The sequence below is a fragment of the Mauremys mutica genome, chromosome 14, assembly GCF_020497125.1.
Source record: "Mauremys mutica isolate MM-2020 ecotype Southern chromosome 14, ASM2049712v1, whole genome shotgun sequence".
Taxonomy (NCBI): Eukaryota; Metazoa; Chordata; order Testudines; family Geoemydidae; genus Mauremys; species Mauremys mutica.
The window spans coordinates 27194841-27216475 of NC_059085.1; the positions used below are offsets into that span (position 1 = coordinate 27194841).

General features: G+C 45.7%; 1 protein-coding gene and 1 non-coding gene across 2 annotated transcripts in view; both read left to right on the forward strand.

The window, feature by feature from the left end:
• Positions 1 to 12658, forward strand: part of WDR88 (WD repeat domain 88) — a 28525-nt gene extending 15867 nt beyond the window's left edge. The window contains exons 6-11 of the mRNA XM_044987872.1: positions 438 to 567; positions 3521 to 3705; positions 6442 to 6524; positions 9804 to 9872; positions 10329 to 10421; positions 11365 to 12658. Of these exons, the coding sequence (XP_044843807.1) occupies positions 438 to 567; positions 3521 to 3705; positions 6442 to 6524; positions 9804 to 9872; positions 10329 to 10421; positions 11365 to 11529 (725 nt within the window). The 3' untranslated portion in view covers positions 11530 to 12658. The remainder of the gene's footprint in view (positions 1 to 437; positions 568 to 3520; positions 3706 to 6441; positions 6525 to 9803; positions 9873 to 10328; positions 10422 to 11364) is intronic.
• A 4359-nt stretch (positions 12659 to 17017) lies between these two features.
• On the forward strand, positions 17018 to 17091 carry TRNAT-AGU. The gene has a single exon. It is a non-coding gene; the product is annotated as a tRNA-Thr (tRNA).
• Positions 17092 to 21635: the final 4544 nt, after the last annotated feature.

Genomic DNA, 21635 nt, shown 5'->3' on the forward strand with positions numbered 1-21635 from the left:
TCTCTGAAGGTATCATTTTATATGATATTCTTATTCACTCAACCTACTTACCTCCTCTCAGAGTTCAGAAGGGAATTTTTTCTTACTTTGATATTTTATTGTCCGACCTTTTGCCAGCTTACATTTTCAAACATTTTGTTTTGTTATTGGCTAATTTTTGGGTTTTTTTCCCCTTCATTTCCTACTTAATCAGGACTGGATGGTTTGAAGGGCAGTAAGTTAGTTCAGGTGTTTTGTATGACACCAGTTGGGGAGGAAAGGGGGATTGTGCTCCTACTCACTGCCCTCGGTGGGAAAAAAAAACATCAAGAGTTTAAGGAGTTCTGCCTTTCTTGAACTACAGAGCTGAGACCCATACATGAGAATCCTGAAAATAGCATCTTCAAGGAAGCAGAATTACAAGGTAGGTAATATTCTTGTTTTGGTTTTTATTATAGGTCATCACAGAAGCACAATCACAAGATGTTGTTTTGACCCTGATAACGAGAGAGTCTCTTCAGTATCATCTGATAAGACCATCAAGCTTTGGGATATTATAGCACAATCTACCACTATCACAATTGATGAGTAAGAAAAAATAGTATATCTATATTAGGCAAGATTTATATGTACTTTTAAAAAGTATCAGTGAAATTTGTGTTACAACTTATACTGGGAAAATGAACAGTAATTATGTAACCAAATAGCATAATACACATGGAAAGGCTGAATAACATACCATCTAAATACATGTGTAAGTGGGGAATGATCCTGCTATTATGGGGAACTGTCCTGGCTTATACAGTACCCCAGTGAAATGGGCTAGCGAAAGGATCTGAGTCCTCGCTCCCACTTCCTTTACCAGAGGCCTGCCTGACCTCAAGGGCTCCCCTTCCACTCTCCTGTGTGGCAGAGTCCTCGTAACCCCAACAAGACTAGGCCCAGGATTCCTGGGGGGGGGGCTCAACCCCTAACCTTGTTGTGGTCACTTAAGGCAGGGGTTAGGGTGTCCCCACTCCGGGGTGCTCTCTCTGCACTGGCCGCTTCCCTGACCCACTGATCATTACATACAGTTCAAAGCAAATACAATTTATTAAACAGCAATCAATTTTAAAAAATAAGGAAAAAATGGGAAAGGCCCAAGGAAAACATATAACGCTGCTCTGTGGCATGGGGACATCACAACCAGCACTCTCTGGAATGTAAGGGAAATTCAGTCTGTTCCTCACAAGTCCCAGGCCCCTTCTGAGCCCCTGGTTGTGCTGTAGGGATGCTGTGGGTCAGACACTTGCTTTGGCAGTGGCCACGCTCTCAGGCTCTAGGTGGCAGGACCCTTCTTCCCAGCGTAGCCCCCACCCTGTCAGGGTTATGATCCCCCTTCAAGTCTGACCTGCAAGGCCTCTTGGCTGGGGGTGTCTCCCTGCACTGGGCCTGCTGCCCAGGGTCCCCCTTGCTCTCGCCAGCTGCTCACCGCACCTGGCTGCGGACTGCTCCAGCCCCAGCTCCACTCTGCCTCAGCACTGCTGCTGCTGCTCTGCCTCCAGCTCTCTGGGCAGCTTTTCTGGCCCCCTTGCCTCTGGTTACTGCAGCTCTCCTCCCAGCATAGGTCTGCTCTTTGGGCTGCTTCTGTGACTCTGCTCCCAGCACTGGCCTGCTTCCTGGGCTGCTTTTCTGGCCCCTTTGGATCTGGCACAGCTCTGCTGCCCAGCTCAGCTTGGACTCCTGCATTCTCCTTAGCTCGGTCCCACGCTGTCGACCCAGGCAATTCCAGTTCACCAGGAGGACGGACCCCCCTGGCCTCTTGACTCCCTGATTAGCCTCCCCGTCCTGTCAATCACGCCGACCTGGAGCATTGGCCTCTCCCCATTGTTCCTGGGGACTGTCCTGATTTCCCATCGACCCTTCCCCTTTCTTTTGGTACTGGGAGCTAGCCAACCAAAACACCCCCACTGAGTTTTAGTAAGGGGAGAATAGTTCACTTACACATGGAAAGGTTAAATAATATGCTATATACAAGCTTCTTGATGTGAATGATAGATGAGCTGCATCTGTCCATCTGTAAGCATTAACTAAAGCTAATCATCATAGTTTCTAGAACAATAGCATGGGGAATGTGCTGTTGAACTGGAAGCTAGTTGCTGATGTTTCTCAGGACTAGCAACACTAGATAATAACATTAACAAATGTGAAGAAGATGAAACACTATTTAGCATGATACAGGTCTCAAAAAGGACTGCAAAATGGAACATATACATAGTACAGGATATATTTTTGGAGAAGGATAGGTCTTGATCTGAGTGTGGAATCAAAGTAAAATTATCTGGAGAGAAAACTCACAGCTGGTAATTCACAATCTAGAGTTGATGGCTTATGAATCTGAAACTCAGGTGGAACCAAAAGGTCAAATCTTGAGAGGTTCAAACTGTCCCTTCATCATTCTGAGGTGAATAGATTGACTTCTGTGCACTGGCTGGAGGCATTTCAGATGAGAACATAACACCTGACATCCATTCTGATCATAGTGACTGTAAAGTTCCTATAGCACTATTCTTAATATTAGGGATTTCCCTGATATCCAGGCCACCTTTCTGTTATTGAGTGTGTTGCTGCATTTTATTGGTGTATGTGCATGTATCCTGATCCTGAGAGAAGCCCCCACAACTCCCACTGAAGTCAATAATACATGAAAATCCTTATATAAAGATAGAATGCTATTGTCTGTGTAAGAAGGGAGTATGCAACAAATGAAGGTATCAGATGAGCTACTGAAAAACATTAACAATGTCGTTAAACAAATTCAGTGCTTCTGGTTTTAAATCATAAAAGCATTAATCATAAATTGTATAAAAAAGTACTATTAAAGTTACCCTTAAAAGGATTAGGAATTTACTTAGAATGGGAGACACAGAGCTGGAACATTTTACTAATCCTTCTTTTAAATTGCAATGGATATAGCATTGTTTCCTGCAGAGATGCTTGTAATCCCTTCCCCATTGCGGATTGCAGGAATTGCTAAAGTCCTGTCAGGTTCTGGAACTTTGAGATTTCTTTCTTGAAGTCCACCCCCTGTTCTCAAAATTAGAGTTCATTCTAGAATTCAAATCACTATATAGTTTCATGACATATATATATAGAGAGATGGATACTGTTTATTTGAAGGCATCCATAGCTCACCCTTCAATGTTGGCTTTTAATTAAACTTGTGTGTAGTGTAGCAATCAGAGGATTTTTTGTTACCCTGTGGGTGACAAGATGCAGGTGATAAGCTGTACTTAAAACTCAGTTAGTACTCAATCCTGTGAGATGTTAAACACTCTGACCACATCCAGAAAAGCACTTAATCACATGCTTAACCTTTGGCAAATGAGCAGTCCCACTGACTTTTACAGAACTACTCAGATGATAAAAGCTAAGAATGTGCTTAAGTGCTTCACTAGATGGGGCCAGAGTGCTCAGATCTTGCAAGATCAAGCCCTTACAGCATTCTAATAGCTTTGAAAATCACAGTATCCTGGTGCAGTCATTTTCATTTGTATTTCAGGGCACACACCAATGTCATCTCAGACTGCTGCTTTACCATAGATGGTCATTACTTGTGCACAGCATCTTGGGACAAAACCTTAAAAATATGGGATATAAAAACAGGGGAGTTTCGTTATCATGGACCTATTTGCTTAAACCAAGGTCATGAAGGTTCTGTTAGTTCCTGTGTTTTTAGCAAAGATGGTGAGTTATGTTAAATACCATTATACACATCTTTAAGTATATACATGTAGGACATTTCAGATAAGTCAGAGGGGTCACATGCCAACCATATGACTAATTTATTTCTCAATTCCAAAATTAAATGTTTTTCATTCTGATTAAATGGCTACACACATAATGTAAGTAAATTGAAATTGATGGTCTGTATTTTGCTTTACTCAGACATCTGAAATGCTGCTTAATTGATATAATTAAAGATTTTCTGTAAAAAGATCATGATTGAGAGAATATAGTAGAAACAAACTACTGAGCCACCTCATGGACTGAACGCTTGCTATTACTCACCTGGTATTAGTTAATGGTTGTAAGGCACTCTGAAAATATAAAGCACTATATACAATATAAGGATATATATATTATTATTGTTAAGTATATTGAATGAGAGAAAGGATGTCACTGTATCTTTAGTCAGTACCTCCAGGAGTAAAGTTTCTACATGATTCAATTAACATTTTCCAATAATGTGATATTTCAAAAAAACATCTTTGTGATATTTTGTGAGATACAGTAGAAGAGCACTATGACTCCTCTGTATAAAATGGTTGATATTTTAATACTTTTGTATCCCAGGTAATAACTGTGTCCTGGACTAAATAATCTCTGAAGCTGAAGCTTAGATGTTAATTTGCCTGTGATATTGCTATTGCAGAGTTAATGAAAACACCATCAGCTTGTTATATTGAAATGGCATCTAGCTTCTTTGCTGTGCTTGGCTACTACAAATCTTTATGCCTTGATTGGCTCTCAGAACTTCCCATCTTTATACCCATAACAAACATGGCCTTTTAAAGTACTGACCCCTCTTCATCTTGTGATCCCATCTAATCCCAGTCTTCTCGGTTCGGTGACTTCAATCCTAAACTACACACTTTGGGGGAAAAAAATTCTGGGAATGAAAACGTTGAAGGTGGTAGTACCAAGTAGTTTGACAGTAGCATTCATAGGGATAGTAGCTAACTTGCAGATAGGCCTCTGAATATTGGTGTTTGGAAGTATCACCTCTAGTTCAAAAATCTTTATTGTGGTTCATTCTGTTCAAAGCTAATCTGATAGGGAGAACATTACAAGAAAGTTTTCTTGACATTTTCCCACTATCTCTGCCCCATGTTAGAAGAATATGCTCTACTTTGGAGTTAAGGAAATAGATTTACCTCAGGAAAGGTTTTGGAGAAGCTCCTAATGCAGCGGTGGGCAAACTTTTTGGCCCGAGGGCCACATCTGGGTGGGGAAATTGCAGGGCCATGAATGTAGGGCTGGGGCAGGGGGTTGGGGTGCAAGAGGGAGTGCAGTGTGCAGAAAGGGATTTGGGGCAAGGGGTTGGGGCAGATGTGGGGTGCGGGGTGTATGCGGGGGCTCGGGAAAGGGAGTTGGGGTGAGAAGGGGGTGCACAGTGCGAGAGGGGACTCAGGGCAGTGATGCAGGGAGGGGTGCGGAGTGTGGGAGGGGGTTGGGGTGCAGGAGGAGTTCGGGGTGCAGGCTCCAGCCCAGTGCTGCTTACCTGGAGCGGCTCTGGGGTGGCAGCGGTGCACACCGGGGCCAGGGCAGGCTCCCTGCCTGTCTGGCGTGGCCCTGCGCTGCTCCCGGCACCATATCCCTGCGGTCCTTGGGGAGAGGGGCCAGAGGGCTCTGCGTGCTGCCCTTGCATGTGGGTATCTTCCTTGAAGCTCCCATTGGCCGCGGTTCCCTGTTCCCAGCCAATGGGAGCTTCGGGGGTGGTACCCGCAGGCAAGGGCAGTGAGCAAAGCCCTCTGCCCCCTCTCCCCTAGGGGTTGCAGGGATGTGGTGCTGGACGCTTCCTGGAGCAGCGCAGGGCCCGCGGCACCACAGGGATTGCAGTCTGTCATAGTTTACCCACCTCTGTCCTAGTGAATGAAGTGTATTTTAGCCACTGGTTCTCAACTGCAGCAAGTACTAAACTTACCAGTAAAAGAAAAGCTATAGTAATGAATAAATGTAGTTGTTTTGCTAGAGAAAGCTTAGTAATTTTAAAAATAAGTTTTTGCTATTTTAACTTTTTAAAAATAAAATGTCTCATCAAATTTCATGTCATCAGCATTTTTTTTTACTTTGTAAGCTCCGTTGTATTTTTGATAACTGAATTTTATGCCTATGTTTATACTCATTTAAAAAATCCAGGGACTTTCATTACCTTATAGATTCATAGATTCTAGGACTGGAAGGGACCTCGAGAGCTCATCGAGTCCAGTCCCCTGCCCTCATGGCAGGACCAAATACTGTCTAGACCATCCCTGATAGACATTTATCTAACCTACTCTTAAATATCTCCAGAGATGGAGATTCCACAACCTCCCTAGGCAATTTATTCCAGTGTTTAACCACCCTGACAGTCAGGAACTTTTTCCTAATGTCCAACCTAAACCTCCCTTGCTGCAGTTTAAGCCCATTGCTTCTTGTTCTATCCTTAGAGGCTACGGTGAACAGGTTTTCTCCCTCCTCCTTATGACACCCTTTTAGATACCTGAAAACTGCTATCATGTCCCCTCTCAGTCTTCTCTTTTCCAAACTAACCAAACCCAATTCTTTCAGCCTTCCTTCATACCTTACTAGAGCATAACAAATACCAGTGCATTATTTAAATTCTGTTAACAGTTTGACTCAAGTCTGGATGGGACTTGTTCTGTTAGTCTGTATGAAAAAACCCAGAGAAATAATATGGCATCTAATTTTGTATTTTAGCATCTCTTCTAGTGTCTGGAGCATATGACAAAACTATAGCTCTGTGGGATGCAGGAGCAGGATATAAAAAGCTAGCGTTAAAGGTACTAAATTCCTATTTGCTCACTAGTTTAGTGAGAAGCTATACAAATGTACAGCTAGTATGAGTATTGTGTATCTTGGTAGTCCATCGATCCGATGATGACAAATACATTAACTGACATGTGTGTCTTTTTCTCTCTCTTCCCCGCACCCTAATCCTCATAGACATAGACAAGAATCTGTCATGTACTGTATGTGACTTTATTTTCCTGGAGACAATTTATTCTTTTATAATTACCGACTATTTTCTTTGTCAGGTGTGTTATTAACATACTACTAGATTTCGATCTTACTGCATCAGCTATGTTAGTAACTGCATTGTGTAGAACAGCATATTTACCTTGGAAGATCATGACTTTCCCCCAGTAAAAGATTGGTCAGTGTGTGTATAAATTTAAAAATGCTATACCCTTTTGTATGTATGTATGTATCTATATAATATAATGGTCTACGTTAAAAAAAATGTTAAGGTCACAGAGGAGATGCACTCAAAAGTCAGGAAATGCTAAAGTTAAGGTTGTCCATTCAACTTTAACTCTGCTCCCCATTCATATGTATTATAATACATCTTTAGTTAGAGGTGCATGCTTAACCACTGTCTCATTCAGTATTCGGGGTAGATGGTGCTTAGTAAATGAGTCAGCTCCCAGCTGTGTGATAGTTACTTTATCCTCATCGCTCAGTGTTAGCTCTTGTTCCTCATTCACTCCACACAGTACGACTGCCTCATACCTGAGGCAACAAGGTGGTACAACTGTGGAGGAATTACATTATGGTACATGGGAGCTAGTAAGTTTAGGACTTTATGGTACAAATTTTCAAAGGCCCTCCAAAATGTACCATTAAAATTTGATTATTGACTTGAAATGACCAGATGTTAACTGTGGACATGATGGATTTTACCTTTTAAGAGTACAGCTCTTAATTTCATGCTCTGATATGTGTCCTTAATCCAGTTTTGGTGACATTAAGATTGGTCTGCTGCCATGTGCTGTACATTGACTGCCAAAGAAACACACTCCTTGCTTGTAGCAAGTGAAGAATACAGTAGCTGCACAGTTACTGTGGGAGGTCAGAGAGATTCAGGGTATCTGTTGCTCTAGTCACTGCAGTTTGCTGGCTGGCTGGTGCAAGAACTGAGTTTAAGGTTTTATTTTGAATGGTTAGCTGTATCATTTTCAAAAGGCCTCAGAGACAGTGACTGAAACTTACAGGTGCCTTCCTTGTGCTCGGGTTCCCATTTTGGAACTGTAAATGAGAAAAGATCAGTATTATAAATCTGAATAAAATTCTGATGACAAAAAACATCAGTGAACTACCTTAATTGCTGAAAAAGACATTTAGCTAAAACATTTACCTTCAGAATTTTGTTTCTTCAGTCCTACTCTTTGTTCATCTCACTTGGAACTGACTCTTTGGTTTTAAAGAACTCACTCTGAACCCAGAATCTACAATAAGAATTATCCTTGTTGCAAGTGACTGGGTGTGGAAGAGAGCTTGAGAGCACTGACTATCATCGCCACAAGGACTGCTTTTGATATGGAAGTTACTGTTATGATCTAGAGTATGATTCAATAAGTCAGTCACTTCCAATGTTATTTAGGTATCTGATATTAGTGTCCAATGCATTTAGGTTTTAAAACCTTTCAGTAGAACCTAGCAGTGAATTTAGAATATTAGTGGTGTTGACAGGCTATTTTTTTGTACCTCTGGCATACTTATAATCCCATCTTTTCAAATTTGTGTGTTCAAGATGTGCTTGTATTATTTACACATGCAGGTACTATGACTGTATGCACAATAATAGTAATTTTACATGCAATTTTGTAAAGTTCGGCCACAATATGCATACAGTTGGGCCATAATATTGGTTTGATGGAGGTTGGGTAAAAATTCATTGAAGCTGGTGGGTGTGATAACTGCCATTCATTCAGGATAAATCTAAGGAGCAGGTAAGTTCCTTTTTGGAGTAAGATAGTTGAAACAATAGGAGCACCACCCCAAAACACAGGTCAAATGCAAGGCTAGTCAGGAACTGAGCTATGTGGGAGGAGGGTATGGGGAGAAGGGTGGGTCTCTGGGTATTGTTTGATGTAGATGTGCACATCTGTGGGCAGAAGCAGGCAGAGAGAAGCAGCCAAAAAGCCAAGCAAACAGCAAGAGAAGCCCTGGAAATGTTGCTGGGAAAGAAAGCAAGGAGAGGAAGTTTATTGGGTAGAGTGCAAGCTGAAAAGAAGCTTTGAACACAGAGCAAAGAAACTGTCTCCTGTTGTTTTGATACCCACTGTGTTCAGGGAAACAAGGACTTTGTGAACATGCTTTGTAAATGAAAACGATTGCATCAAAGAAATACATGACTCTAAAATGGCAAATTTACCATATATCCTATTAAATATGTCTTTGCCTTTCTCCTTGTATTTTAGAAAATATGAATGCGTTTCTTTTTGATAAATGTTAATGCATACTTTTCCTATGTGAAGTTTGTCTATCAAAATGAAAAACATCCTTTTTTTGAACTCGAGGAGTTTTCTCATTAATTCTATTAAATTTTTAATACACTCATTGTGTGGGTTACTTCTTCATTTTTGGTTTTAGCTTGATTCTCTTCTTGTTGTAGCAGACCTAATGGTGCTCTCACAAATCTCCATGCATGCTCAGTGATCATCTGTGCAGCAGCAAGCAGGAGCAGCCCATCCAATGCAATTGGCTGCCTTCTGAATCATCTCCCTTCCCTTGAAGTGGGGAAAGGCTAGTGGCTGCCCTCAAAGCTCTCCCCCTTGCCATCTGACCCACATCTTCAAACTGCTCTAAACTATGTGCACTAGAAAACAACTCTCTCCGTGTCTTCTTTTCTCCCTCTTTCCCTCTCTCTCTCTCTATATATTTAGCTAAATTATTTTAAAATGTAGAAAGGAAAACACACAATCAATCAATCACACACACACACACACACACACACACACACACAAGGAGGACTGGAACCAAAAATAACTACCACACTATCTGCCAGCACTGCATCCACCAGAACTACAATTCTAACTGAGATGCTGCTGTTACACAAATCCTGGATAGAGGATCAGGCCATGTCAAGTATATGCAGAAAAAGATTAACCTAATAGCAGTTGTTCTTCTGACCAGGGACGAGTGAGCATGCACAGAGATTTTGCTTACTGTAGAAAGGGCTGCCAGAATGGATTTGTGGTGAAGACAGCTATTTCCTTTATTATAAAAGTAATAAAGTTATTACGTTTGGTCTACAGTTACAGTTTGCTTTGCTCCAGGGCCATGGAGACTGGGTGATGGATGTTGCAGTTAGCAACAACAAGAAATGGATCCTTTCTTCCTCAAAGGTAACAACTAACTTACAGATGTGGTATAGGAAGCTAATTTGGAAACAGATTTCACTATATATTTCAATCTTTATTTTAGAAAAATTATAATTTAGTGTATCAGTTGACTCAGTCTTTCATTTGTAGTTTTATGATTAGTTGAAAAGCAATTACAGAAAATATTAAAAGGAATTTTATATGTAGGTGTACATGTTTGGTGTGACCCATAAACTCAGTTTCTAAGATTATTAAATATTTGTGGTAAGTAAAACACATTTTTGTTTTTAAAGTAATGACAGATTTAAAAATAATGCCCATCTCTTATCCAAGAAGTTTTCCTGGCTTATAAATAGAGTTATTTGTGCTTTGTGCAACTGATGAGGCCTTTATCCATTGGACAAATACTGTAGCTTGCTGTGGTGCTTGACCAGTGATAACATGTAAATACATGTCCTAATTGTAGTTTCTGACTTTTAGGATGCTACTTTGAGATTATGGAACATTGAAAAGGCTGATCATGTTCCTGCGGCAATAGAAAGCAGAAATACAAGATGCTCAAAAATAGCTCAAGTAAGCATTATGTGGAGTTACAGCTGATGGGTCTGTCCTTTTAGTCTCCAAGTTATACCGCACTCTGTTCAAAATCAAAATATGAATGGCTGAAGAGACATTGTCAACAAGATTGCTGGGTTCAAAAATTGATTTACCTTATTTTTCTCTTTTGTTCGCAAAATTCATGTAATTATTTATATGTGAGTTGGGGAGGGAGAAGAGGGAATTTCAGAACAAATGCATCAATGCTTTTCTTTCTTTTTTTTAAAAAGTATTTGGTAAGGATGCAGAAGTCCATGTAAAGATGCCATTGTATTTTTAGAAACAATAGCAAACCAAATAAAACATTTTTAAAGTAAAAAAATCCTTTGGCTTCCAAACCTGATGCTTAGTAGTATGATTGGCTGCATACAATACTGCTGGCCTCAGACAGTGGTATTCATGCACTTATGGATATTTTTGGCTCCCTAGTAAACATAAAAAATATTGAGTTTACAAAAGAAGGAAGAGAAAATGTATGAAATCACTACCAGACGTTAAGAGGAGGGGGAAGGGAGAAATTTTGATGATAATTCAGTTTTAATTCCAATTAAACAATTTGTTCTAAACCATGAGAGATTGGGAAAGGGAAACCATCTTTATTTGTTTTGTAAAACTCATCACACCTCCAGTGCTGTATAAACTACTACTAATAAATTTGCTAAGGCAATATCACAAACTACAAAAATATACTAGTAAATTTAGGAAAACTTCCTGCCCAATGACTGAATGGGCCTGATTTTGAAGAGTATTGAGCACCCACTGCTTCATTTGAAGCTAATAAAAGCTGCAAGTGCTCAGCACCTCTGAAAATCAGGGCTGCATATTTATAGTTGAGCATCAGTGGTAAAATGATTCATGTCTGGCACATATGATTAACTAACATTCTTTTTGTTGTTTTTTAATTTTATGTTTACATCAGTGTGAAGAATGTGAAAAACCTTTCTCACTCCTACAGTGTGATGACTCTGAAGCGGTAACCAAGTGTGTATTCTGTCGACTGGCTTCTCCTTCGAGAAATATTTTGCCATTACCACCTATTGTAGCGCCTGATCTCAAAATTCTTCCCAACAGACTATTTGTGTAAATACATTTGAGTTTTTAAGCATATGCCTATACATAATTGTGATTATCAGTATATTATATTACATATACATACAGAGGCAAGGACTTCCTCCATTCCCCTGTGCCATACAGTGATGTCTATGTTAAAAAAATAATCTGCTGATTCATTGTACACATGTGAAATATACATACTGAGTTTTACAGTGTAACAGATGACCGGATCAAGTCCTAAGATTTTAAATCTATTCATATTGTACAAGAAAATAAAATTACATCCATTCCCTTTAAGTGAACGCACTTAATAAAGGTTGTTGTAACAAAGAAAATATGTGACTATGTAACTTGCTGACAGTTGTCCTTAAATTGTTTAAAATAAAACCCTCCTTTTTCTACTCTGGAGTGGAGTATACCGGAAATATTAAAAACATTTGCATCAATTGAAATGCTAAAGGGTTTTGAAATTTGAATGTGGAGAAGGCATTTGGACCATGAGGTTTGTATTTTGCTTCCAACATCCCCTACAAAATGTTTCTAGGAACTTTCAATCACAAGAATACATTATTATTTGTGTTTGACATGACATATGGCAAACTATTCCCGTATATTCAGGACCCAATCCTGCAAGGTGCTGTGCACCCTCAACTCCAGCACCGCTCAAGATTGGTCCCTAAAAGTCTATACCTCTGCACTAGCTCTGTGAGGATGTCAATTAATATGAGATTAGTGTTTCAAGATGTAGGGGCCTCATTCATCAAAAACATGTTTCAGCAGATTATATTATTTTAAAAGGGATTTATAAGGAGAAAAAATATATTGTACCAGTCTAGAATGTAGTTAAGCTATAAAATCGTAATCTATTATGGGTCTGTCTTTCTCTTTTAAGCCATGTGACTTGTTTAGCCTTGGTAGCTACAGTTGCACTTGACTCCAAGGTGAAAAGAAAATGTTTTTTTAAGATATAGTATGTTTTATCCAGATTTACTGCTTTGAATAAAACATGAGGTGACAAGTTGCAACATATCCCAAGACACTGTCCTCTTTTACTAAATATTGTTGGTTTGCAGTAAAAAGCTGAAAAAAATGCAGTTTGTATGGTGCTGGAATTATTTTTGGAGAATACATAAAATGTGCCTCTCTTATTGTTGGAGTAATTACCCTTAAATATGAATAATAATAATAATGAACTAATTTCTGCATGTTTGAAAATAATCTCAGTTTAATTAAATAATAATCTTATAATATTTGATTGGGATTGTCCTTTATTTGCTCTTCCTGTCCCATTTAGCTGAAAAATCAAACCTCTAAGATTTTCCATTGAGGGAGCAAAGCCAATTACTCTATAGAGGGTTTTTTTTGTGCATAAAATAGTGTGACATTCAGAGACTAATAGGTTGGAAATTTTCTTTTGAAAGGGTCTTTTATTTCCCAAATTAAGAAAGACAAATCAAAAGGATACTTTGCTGTAGCAAACATAAGTCTTATTAAATCAGTTTGTATTTTAATGCTTATTTAACAGAATCAATTTGATATATCAAGACAAAGAATAGAGAGAACAGGAAATTTGACAACTGTATCATAGATCAATGGTTCTCAACCAGGGGTCCGGGGCCCCCTAGGGGACCGCAAGCAGGTTTCAGGGGGTCTGCCAAGCAGGGACAGCACTAAACTTGCTATGGCCCAGGGCAGAAAGCCAAAGTCCCACTGCATGGGGCTGAAGCCGAAGCCTGAGAAATGTAGCTTCGCAGGGGCCCCTGTGTCATGGGGCCCCGGGCAATTACTCTGTTTGCTACCCCCTGATGCTGTCCCTGGCTTTTATATTCAGAAAAACAGTTGTAACACAGCTGCGCAGTGAACATAAGACCTTAAGAACAGCCATACTGGGTCAGACCAAAGGTCCATCTAGCCCAGTATCCTGTCTTCCGACAGAGGCCAATGCCAGGTGCCCCAGTGGAGTTTTTATAGCATGGTGAGCACTGATCAGCATCTCCCCCTCCCTGCCCGCACCTCCCGGTCAGCTGTTTTGTGGTGTGCTTGAGGCTGGGGCAGGGGAGGAGGGAGGGCACGGCAAGCTCAGGGGAAGGGGTGGAGTGGGGGCAGGGCCTGTGGCAGAGCCAGGGGTTGAGCAGTGAGCACCCCCTGGCCCATTGGAATGTTTGTGCCTGTAGCTGCAGCCTCGGAGTTGGTGCCTATACAAGGAGCCGCATATTAACTTCTGAAGAGCCGCATGTGGCTCCAGAGCCACAGGTTGGCCACCCCTGAGATAGGGCATTCAAGAGTTACATAAAAAAACTTGTTTGATGAATAACGGCTCAAGAACTACCCAAAACAATCTACTCTGTCCCTCTTAAGCTACTAGCAGCATCTGCACTGCTGCCTGACTTCCTGTGTTTTTGCACTTCTCTGTAGGTAATTATGTCTGCTCTTATGGGTCTGCTATAGGAGAAGAAAAGGCATACTGACATAGCCATGATTTGGTTCTAAGCATGGCCCATGGATTCCTGGTAAATTGGCATAGTGATCCCTGGCTTTACTGTTTAGGAAATGAGGACCTTTATACCCCTCCAGATCTGATTGCAGGAGTGGAGCCACAGATTCATTAGCTGTTATTTCTATTTTTAAAGTAATCAGTTTGCTTGGCATAGCACAAAACAGAGTGTTTGCTCCCAAGAAGCTAACAGTGTAAAGTTTTAGCTCTCTGAGAGAGGAATTCCCACTGATGTCTGTGGACAGTCTGCATGTGGAGGGCTTATCAGACTTAGATCTAAATTAGAAAAAAGAATTTAAATTATATAAATTTCTGTATGTAATGTGATCTTTTCAGTCATTAGGATAGTGTGTACTACACAAAAATCACAATATACATATACCCACAAATACATAATCAGTGGTATTATGACTTACTACAAATGTCTAAAACAAAATTAAATGAAAATGTTAGGATCCTGATCCTCTACAGAGATCTGCTAGCATGGACTCTGTGCCCACTGGGACTCTGTATGAATGTGTGCCTAGGAAGTTTTGGAACTTAAGCATGTATAATTTTACAGGCCTAAATAAGTTTGCCCTGGCAATTTTAACGTTTTGTGCCAATGCTAAAGTGTATGTACATGCACACACTCTCGTGCATCTCAGTGAGTTGCATGTATGGGCAGATCTACACTACAGCGGGGATCGATCCACCAGCGGTCGATCTAGCGGGTCTAGTAAAGACCCGCCAAATTGACTGCAGATCACTCTCCAGTCAACCCCTGTACTCTACGCCTGATGAAAAGAGTAGGGTAAGTTGACGGGAAAGACCCCTCGCGATGTAGACCCCTGCAGTAACTTGACCTAAGGTACATCGACTGGAGTTGCGTAGCATAGGTCGACTTACCGTGGTAGTGTAGACATAGCCTATGTCTGCGACCTGCCATTCTGACTCTGGTGCCATAGCTATGCTGCGTAGCATGGATAGGGTTGCAAACTTTCTAATCGCAAAAAACTGAAAACCTTTGCCCTGCCCCTTCTGCAAGGCTCCATCCCTGCTCATTCTATCCCCCTCCCTCTGTCGCTTGCTCTCCCCCACCCGTACTCGCTCACTTTCACTGGTCTGGGGCCGAGAGGTTCAGGGTGCAGGAGGAGGTTGGAGTGCAGGACGGGGTGGGGCTCCGGGAGGGCGTTTGGGTGTGTGAGGGGGCTCAGGCTGGGGCAGGGAGTTGGGGTACAGGAGGGGGTGAGGGGTGTGAGCTCTGGGTGGCGCTTACCTCAGATGGCTGCTGGGAAGTGTCTGGTGTGTCCCTCCAGCTCCTAGGCATGGGGTGAGGCCATGGGGGCTCCGCGCACTGCCCCCGACCCGAGCGCTGCCCCTACACCTAGGAGCCAGAGGGACATGCTGGTACTACACTGGCTGCTTCCCAGGAGCCGCACAGAACCGGGTAGGAAGCCTGCCAGTCCTGTGCCACAGGGCCGCCCAGAGGATTCCGAGGGCCCAGGGTCTTCGGCGGCGGGGGGCCCTTCCGTTCCGGGACCCGCCGCCGAAGTGCCCCGAAGACCCGCGGTGGGAGCCCCCCTCCGCCGAATTACCGCCGAAGCGGGACCCGCCGCCGAAGTGCAGCCCGGTCTTCGGCGGTAATTCGGCGGAGGGGGGCCCCCGCCGCGGGTCTTCGGGGCACTTCGGCGGCGGGTCCCGGAACGGAAGGGGCCCCCCGGTGCCGAAGACCGGGCTGCGCTTCGGCGGCGGGTCCCGCTTCCCCTCCGCCCCGGCCCCAGCCTCTTACCCCTGGCTCCCTCCTCACCCGGAGTCTCAGCGCCTCGCCGGAACAGCCGCAGCGTGTGGCCGGCGGGGCCTGAGCTCCGTCCCGCTCAGAGCCACGTGGAGAGGGGGCGGGTCTCAGCCCAGAGCTCCCAGCCCTGCCCCGTCCCCACGCGGCTCTGAGCGGGGCGGGGCTCAGGGGCCCCGGCGGAGACTCGGCGCTTGATGCGCTAAGGCTCCAGGAGAGGGGCGGAGGTGGAAGCCTCTGCTGTTCTCTTGGGGGCCCCTGCGGAGCCCAGGGCCCGGGGCAAATTGCCCCCTTTGCCCCCCCTCTGGGCGGCCCTGCTGTGCCAACTGGACTTTTATCGGTGCTGACCGGAGCCACCAGGGTCCCCTTTCCGACCAGATGTTCCAGTCGAAAACCAGACACCTGGCAACCCTAAGCATAGATGCAGTCTACAGCGACAAAAGGTCTTTTTCTGTCACAGTTGGAACACCATTCTCCAAGCGACTGTCTCAATCAATGGAAGCATTCTTCCATCAACCTTGCTGAATCTATACTGGGGTTTAGGTTGGCATAACTATGGGCTCAGCATACCTCCCACCCAGCCCAAATTTGATTGGCGGCGAGAGGCAGCACATGGGGTCGCAACACCACTCAAATTTGGTGCGGCTGCTGCTCCTGAGATGGGGGGCAGCCGGGCCAAGCCTGACTGGCCCTGTGACACGTTGCAAGCTGGCACGTGGGGAAGCCCAGGGCAATTGCCCCCTTTGTCTCCTCTCCGCAAGCAGGTGGCCCTGAAAGTGGGACATGTTCTGTTTCAGCCAGGGCAGTGGCATAAAGGTGCAGTTCAAAGCTGGACAGCCACAGGAAACCCTGGCAGGTTACCGTGCTCGGGCCTTGGACTTGCCACCCCCTGGCCCTGAATGCCCTAGCTAGGGTGACCTACATTTTAAGTGTCCCGCAGCCCCGGGGGGCAAGGGCAAGGTGCCCCCCTCCCCCGCTCTGTGCGGGCTGGAGCGGGCGCCTCTGCCTGCGTGGCAGGCGAGGAGAGCGTGTGAGAGCCGCATGAGGCCCCCTCCCCCGTTGGGGGGGTGCCGCTGAGGCGCGGGGAGCGCAGTATTATGCGGGGGCTCGCAGCACCGCTAGGGCATTAGGGGGTGTCGCTGGCACCCCAGCCCCACGCGGTGCCTGCGGGCAGCTCCTTTTGTGTGAGGGGAGCAGCCGCCGGGCTGCCGAGCCAGGGATGGGGCCGCCTCGCGGCACAAAGGAGCAGTTGGCGCCGTGGCTTAGTTGGTTAAAGCGCCTGTCTAGTAAACAGGAGATCCTGGGTTCGAATCCCAGCGGTGCCTGGGCGGCTGGGACCGTATTTTGCCCCGGGTTATTTTTATCTCCGCTCCCTGCTTGTCCCCCAGCGCAGGGGCTCGTAGCGGAGCCGCGGTCCGGCGGGGCCGCCGCTGCCAGTGGTTCAGCTGGAGACTCCGCCGCCGCCAATGGAGCCGGGTCTCCCCTTCCGGAGTCAGTGAACGCCCTGGCCGCAGCCATGATCCCGGGTACCCCGGCCCTGCCCCTAGAGCCCTCCCCGGCCCCTGCGCCGCTTCCCAGAGTCCCTACAGGGCTTGGCCCCCGCTGGCAGTGCCGCGCCCCGCGTAGCGCCTGCCCCCCCCCGCTGTGCCGCGCCCCGCGTAGCGCCTCCCCCCCCCCGCTGTGCCGCGCCCCGCGTAGCGCCTGCCCCCCCCCGCTGTGCCGCGCCCCGCGTAGCGCCTGCCCCCCCCGCTGTGCCGCCCCCCGCGTAGCGCCTGCCCCCCCACTGTGCTGCCCCCCTGCGTAGCACCTGCCCCCCCACTGTGCTGCCCCCCACATAGCGCCTCCCCCCTCCCCGCTGTGCTGCCCCCGCGTAGCGCCTTCCCCCTTCCCCCCTGTGCTGCCCCCGCATAGTGTCTGCCCCCCCTCCCTGCTGTGCCGCGCCCCGCGTAGCGCCTGCCCCCCCCCCCGCTGTGCCGCGCCCCGCGTAGCGCCTGGCCCCCCCCCCCGCTGTGCCGCGCCCCGCGTAGCGCCTGCCCCCCCCCGCTGTGCTGCCCCCCTGCGTAGCACCTGCCCCCCCACTGTGCTGCCCCCACATAGCGCCTCCCCCCTCCCCACTGTGCTGCCCCCGCGTAGCGCCTTCCCCTTTCCCCCCTGTGCTGCCCCCGCGTAGTGTCTGCCCCCCCTCCCTGCTGTGCTGCCCCCCCCATAGCGCCTTCCTCCTCCTGGCTGTACTGCCCCTGCGTAGCGCCTGCTCCCCGCTGTGCTGCACCCCACGTAGTGCCTGCCCCCAGGGCCAGTGCAAGGATATTTTGCGCCCTAGGCGAAACTTCCACCTGGCGCCTCCTCGCCTACCCCCAGAGCATCGCTCATGATAAACTTTCAGAAATGAATACTGCATAATGTGCATTGTTTATTAGAATTAATACACGTTTGGCTTAAAAATTTATTAATTTCATTATTTAGTTTACATATTTAATGAAAATAAATGGCCTTGGGTCTCCTGCACGTGGCTAGAGTCCCTCCTGTCCCCACCCTCGGATCTGGAAAGGGCTGTTTTGGGGATCACAGCACAGAGCTGGGAGTCAGGCTCTGGCTTCTATTCTCCACCCTGGCACCAACTCACTGGATGACTTCAGGCAAGTTACTTCCCCGTTCTGGGCTATAGCTCCCCCCAGTGCTAAGGTGTGAAATGGTTCCTTGCTCCTGGGCTGGAAAGTGCAATGCAGGCGGGAGGGGGTGTCCGAAGGCCTGTCTTCCCCACGGGTGTGAGGCGAGAACAGAGTTCCAGCCTCCATCATGATCGTCCTGGTTGCTTTACTCTGCCCCATGCCAATCGCTGCTGAAGCCCCTTACTCAGCTCTGGCCCAGGGCAGCGGCATCAGTGTCATTCTGGGCCTGATTTTCAGAGCTGCTGAGCACCTGCGGTTCCCCCAATGTCTGTGGGAACTCCAGGGTACTCAGTACTTCTGAAACTCAGGATAATTTATTTCGAATGCTGGGCCAGGACTGAGCCTGCAAAGGCAGATCCATATACACCTCTCAATCCACAGTAGATCTCCCATCAATAACAATACAAACAATCAGGAGAATGATGAGGGGCAGTTGGCTCAATGCTGAGAGTGGGGAGGATATGGCCCTAATGTGGTCGCTAAACATCTACCTAGTAAAGTTACTGGTGCATCTGCTGTCATTCAGTGGGAGAACAAAAATCTCTTGGGTGCTGCAGCCTGCCCAGGGTTCAGCTGCACTTAACCCGAGTTGCTCGCACACTTGCAGTGGATGTGCACCACTCAACTGGTCACCCATGTTACATGAAAATCTGGCTCTGACAGTGTCGTAATTAGACTTAACAGTTACTGCCGCATTTCCTAGAGCTGTTGTCCCAGGCTGGCTGCAGACTCAGGCAGACAGAACTGTGTCAGCTAGACGCCCATCACCTTTGGCTCGAGACAGCCATGTTTCTTCACTGAAAACTTGCACTGTGCTGCCCCTGAATCGCAGATTAATACCTTGTGTGCGCAGATGCAGAGCTCAGGGCTTGAAGGCCTCTTGTCTAATGGTCTGAGCCAGTGCAGAACTAGGAGTCTCAATCTCCTGTGTTCAAAACAGGACTCCTACAATGACTCCCCGGGTGACCTTGGGCAAGTCACGTCCCTGTTCTCTGCCTCAGTTTCCCCCAAAATGGGGCTCTATTTACCTGCTCCACGGGGCTGCAGGGATGGATGGGGATGGCACATGCTTGGAGAGTGGCACATGCTGAGGACGGTTACACTTTTGCAGCTCTTAAACCCTGTATCCTCTCGCAGGGCCATGATCCACTCCCGCAGGTAGCCATGGTCTTCTCTTCCTTTCCCCTGCACCCCCCTCCCGCCGCTGCATTGCTGTCAATAGGGCCAGCTGCAGGCGAGCTGATTTCACCCGCTCTGATCTGCAGCCAGCAGGCTTTGGGCAGCAGCCGCTGCTGCGGCAGGGAGTCTGGGACTGCCAGAGCCGGAGGGAGTGGGCTAGGGAGCGATGTGGCAGCCTGGGGGCTTGCTGAGGAGGCAGCTGTGGACTGACAGGGGATGCGGGTGGGCAGTGATGTGGGGCGCGGCGAGGCCTGTGGTTGGAGAGGACGCCTGCAGAGGTAGGTGCTAATGCTGCTGCGAGCGGCCCGTCCCCCTGCCGGGAGCAAGAGTGTAAAAAAAAAATTGAGGGCACCGCTTTTTGGTGTCCCCAAATCTTGGGGCCCTAGGCGGCCACCTAGTTCGCCTAGTGGTTACACCAGCCCTGCCTGCCCCTCTCCTCTCCCTGCCCCCCACCTGCTGTGCCCCACATAGTGCCTTCCCCCTCCCTCTCCCCGCCTGCTGTGCTGCGCCCTGCGTAGTGGGTCCCTCCTCCCTGCTGTACTGCGCCCTGCGTAGTGCACCCCCCTTCCCGCTGTGATGCTGAACATACATAACTCCTGTAGGCAGAAGATGGATCCTCCAGCTGCCAATGTGCTCAAGCTGGTAGGTAGCTGCTCTCTGGGAAGCTCTTGTCCCACCAATAGCTCCATCCTTTATAGGAGAAGGAGCTAATGCATTCACTAGCAGAAAGTCTGTAGTGGTGGTTCTTCAGTATTTACTGGTTTGTACCAGTGGGCTTATTTTAACCATCCTGAGTATCTATAACCAAACTGTACCTTAAGTTTAGAGAGTATGACATGATCCTTTTTTTTGGTCAAATAAAAATGACATTTTAGCATATTAAATTTAGCTGATGTGTTTTATATGTCCTGAACTCAATACTTTTCTAATTATTTGAACAAGAGATAATAAGCTTCTCTTTTGATCGGAAGAGCAAGGTTCAGAAAAAAAGGACAGAAAGAAAAGTTACCTCTATACACTGCTTCCCAGAGTGCCTTTAATGAGGCCGGAGGGTGTCTAAATGAGTTAACAGGGTTTTCTTTGTTTAGTGCCATTTCAGTAATTTCAAAGCAGCATGTATTATTAAATGCATCAATTTAACATCAAATGAGTAATGGATAGAGTGGTTACTTATTATTTATGGTGCATGTTATACATTATTCTGGGTCGTTGCCAGCCTGAGGATGATTAATAGTGGGGATTTAATAATATTTCAATAGGGTGTTTTCTACTAGGCAGTTTATTTAACCACAGATTTACAATGCCTATCACATTGTAAATCTGTGGTTATTCTTGTCCTATAGAATATTGTGTTGACCCATGTTGCTGTAATTGAAGTTATACAGAGTAATTGGTTATTTTTATATTTTGAAAATATAAACCTACTGTATCTTCTCATAGTAGGTTTAATCAGTATTTTAGAATGTTTAAACAAGTGCTTTAGAGATAGCTAAAGCGCACGTTAGTTTGAATCAAATTGAAGGAACATCATATTTACTATAAAGGCTTAGAGTGCCTAGTCCATGTTTAATGTTAAATAAGTTGTGGTGGTGTATGTTTGGGCTGCTTAAGTTCTGTTGACAATTTCAGTTTTCTATAACAGAATTTTGAGGTGCCTCTTCCTTGATGAGTTGAAAATAGTATCAAAGGCCTCAGCCTTTCAACAGTTTTTTGAGATTTTCATTTACAAAAAGGTAGGGAAATTCCCATCTGAAAACTCTCTGTTCCGTTGCTCTAAATCTTCAATAGCTTCTTAGTTAGGGAATGAACTTATTCTTTTCTCCTCTTTTTTTCCTATACTTGACATTTATATTTGCAAAATGTATTACAGAAAAGTATTGACATCACTGAACAGCTTTGGGACTTTTTATTTAGCTTCCCCTACTGAAGGATTTCACAAATAAATCACTGTCTGTTTCCTGTGTAAAGTAGAAACAAGTTCTCTGTGCCGTTAGTAATGCTGGGTGCATAGGGGAAAAAAG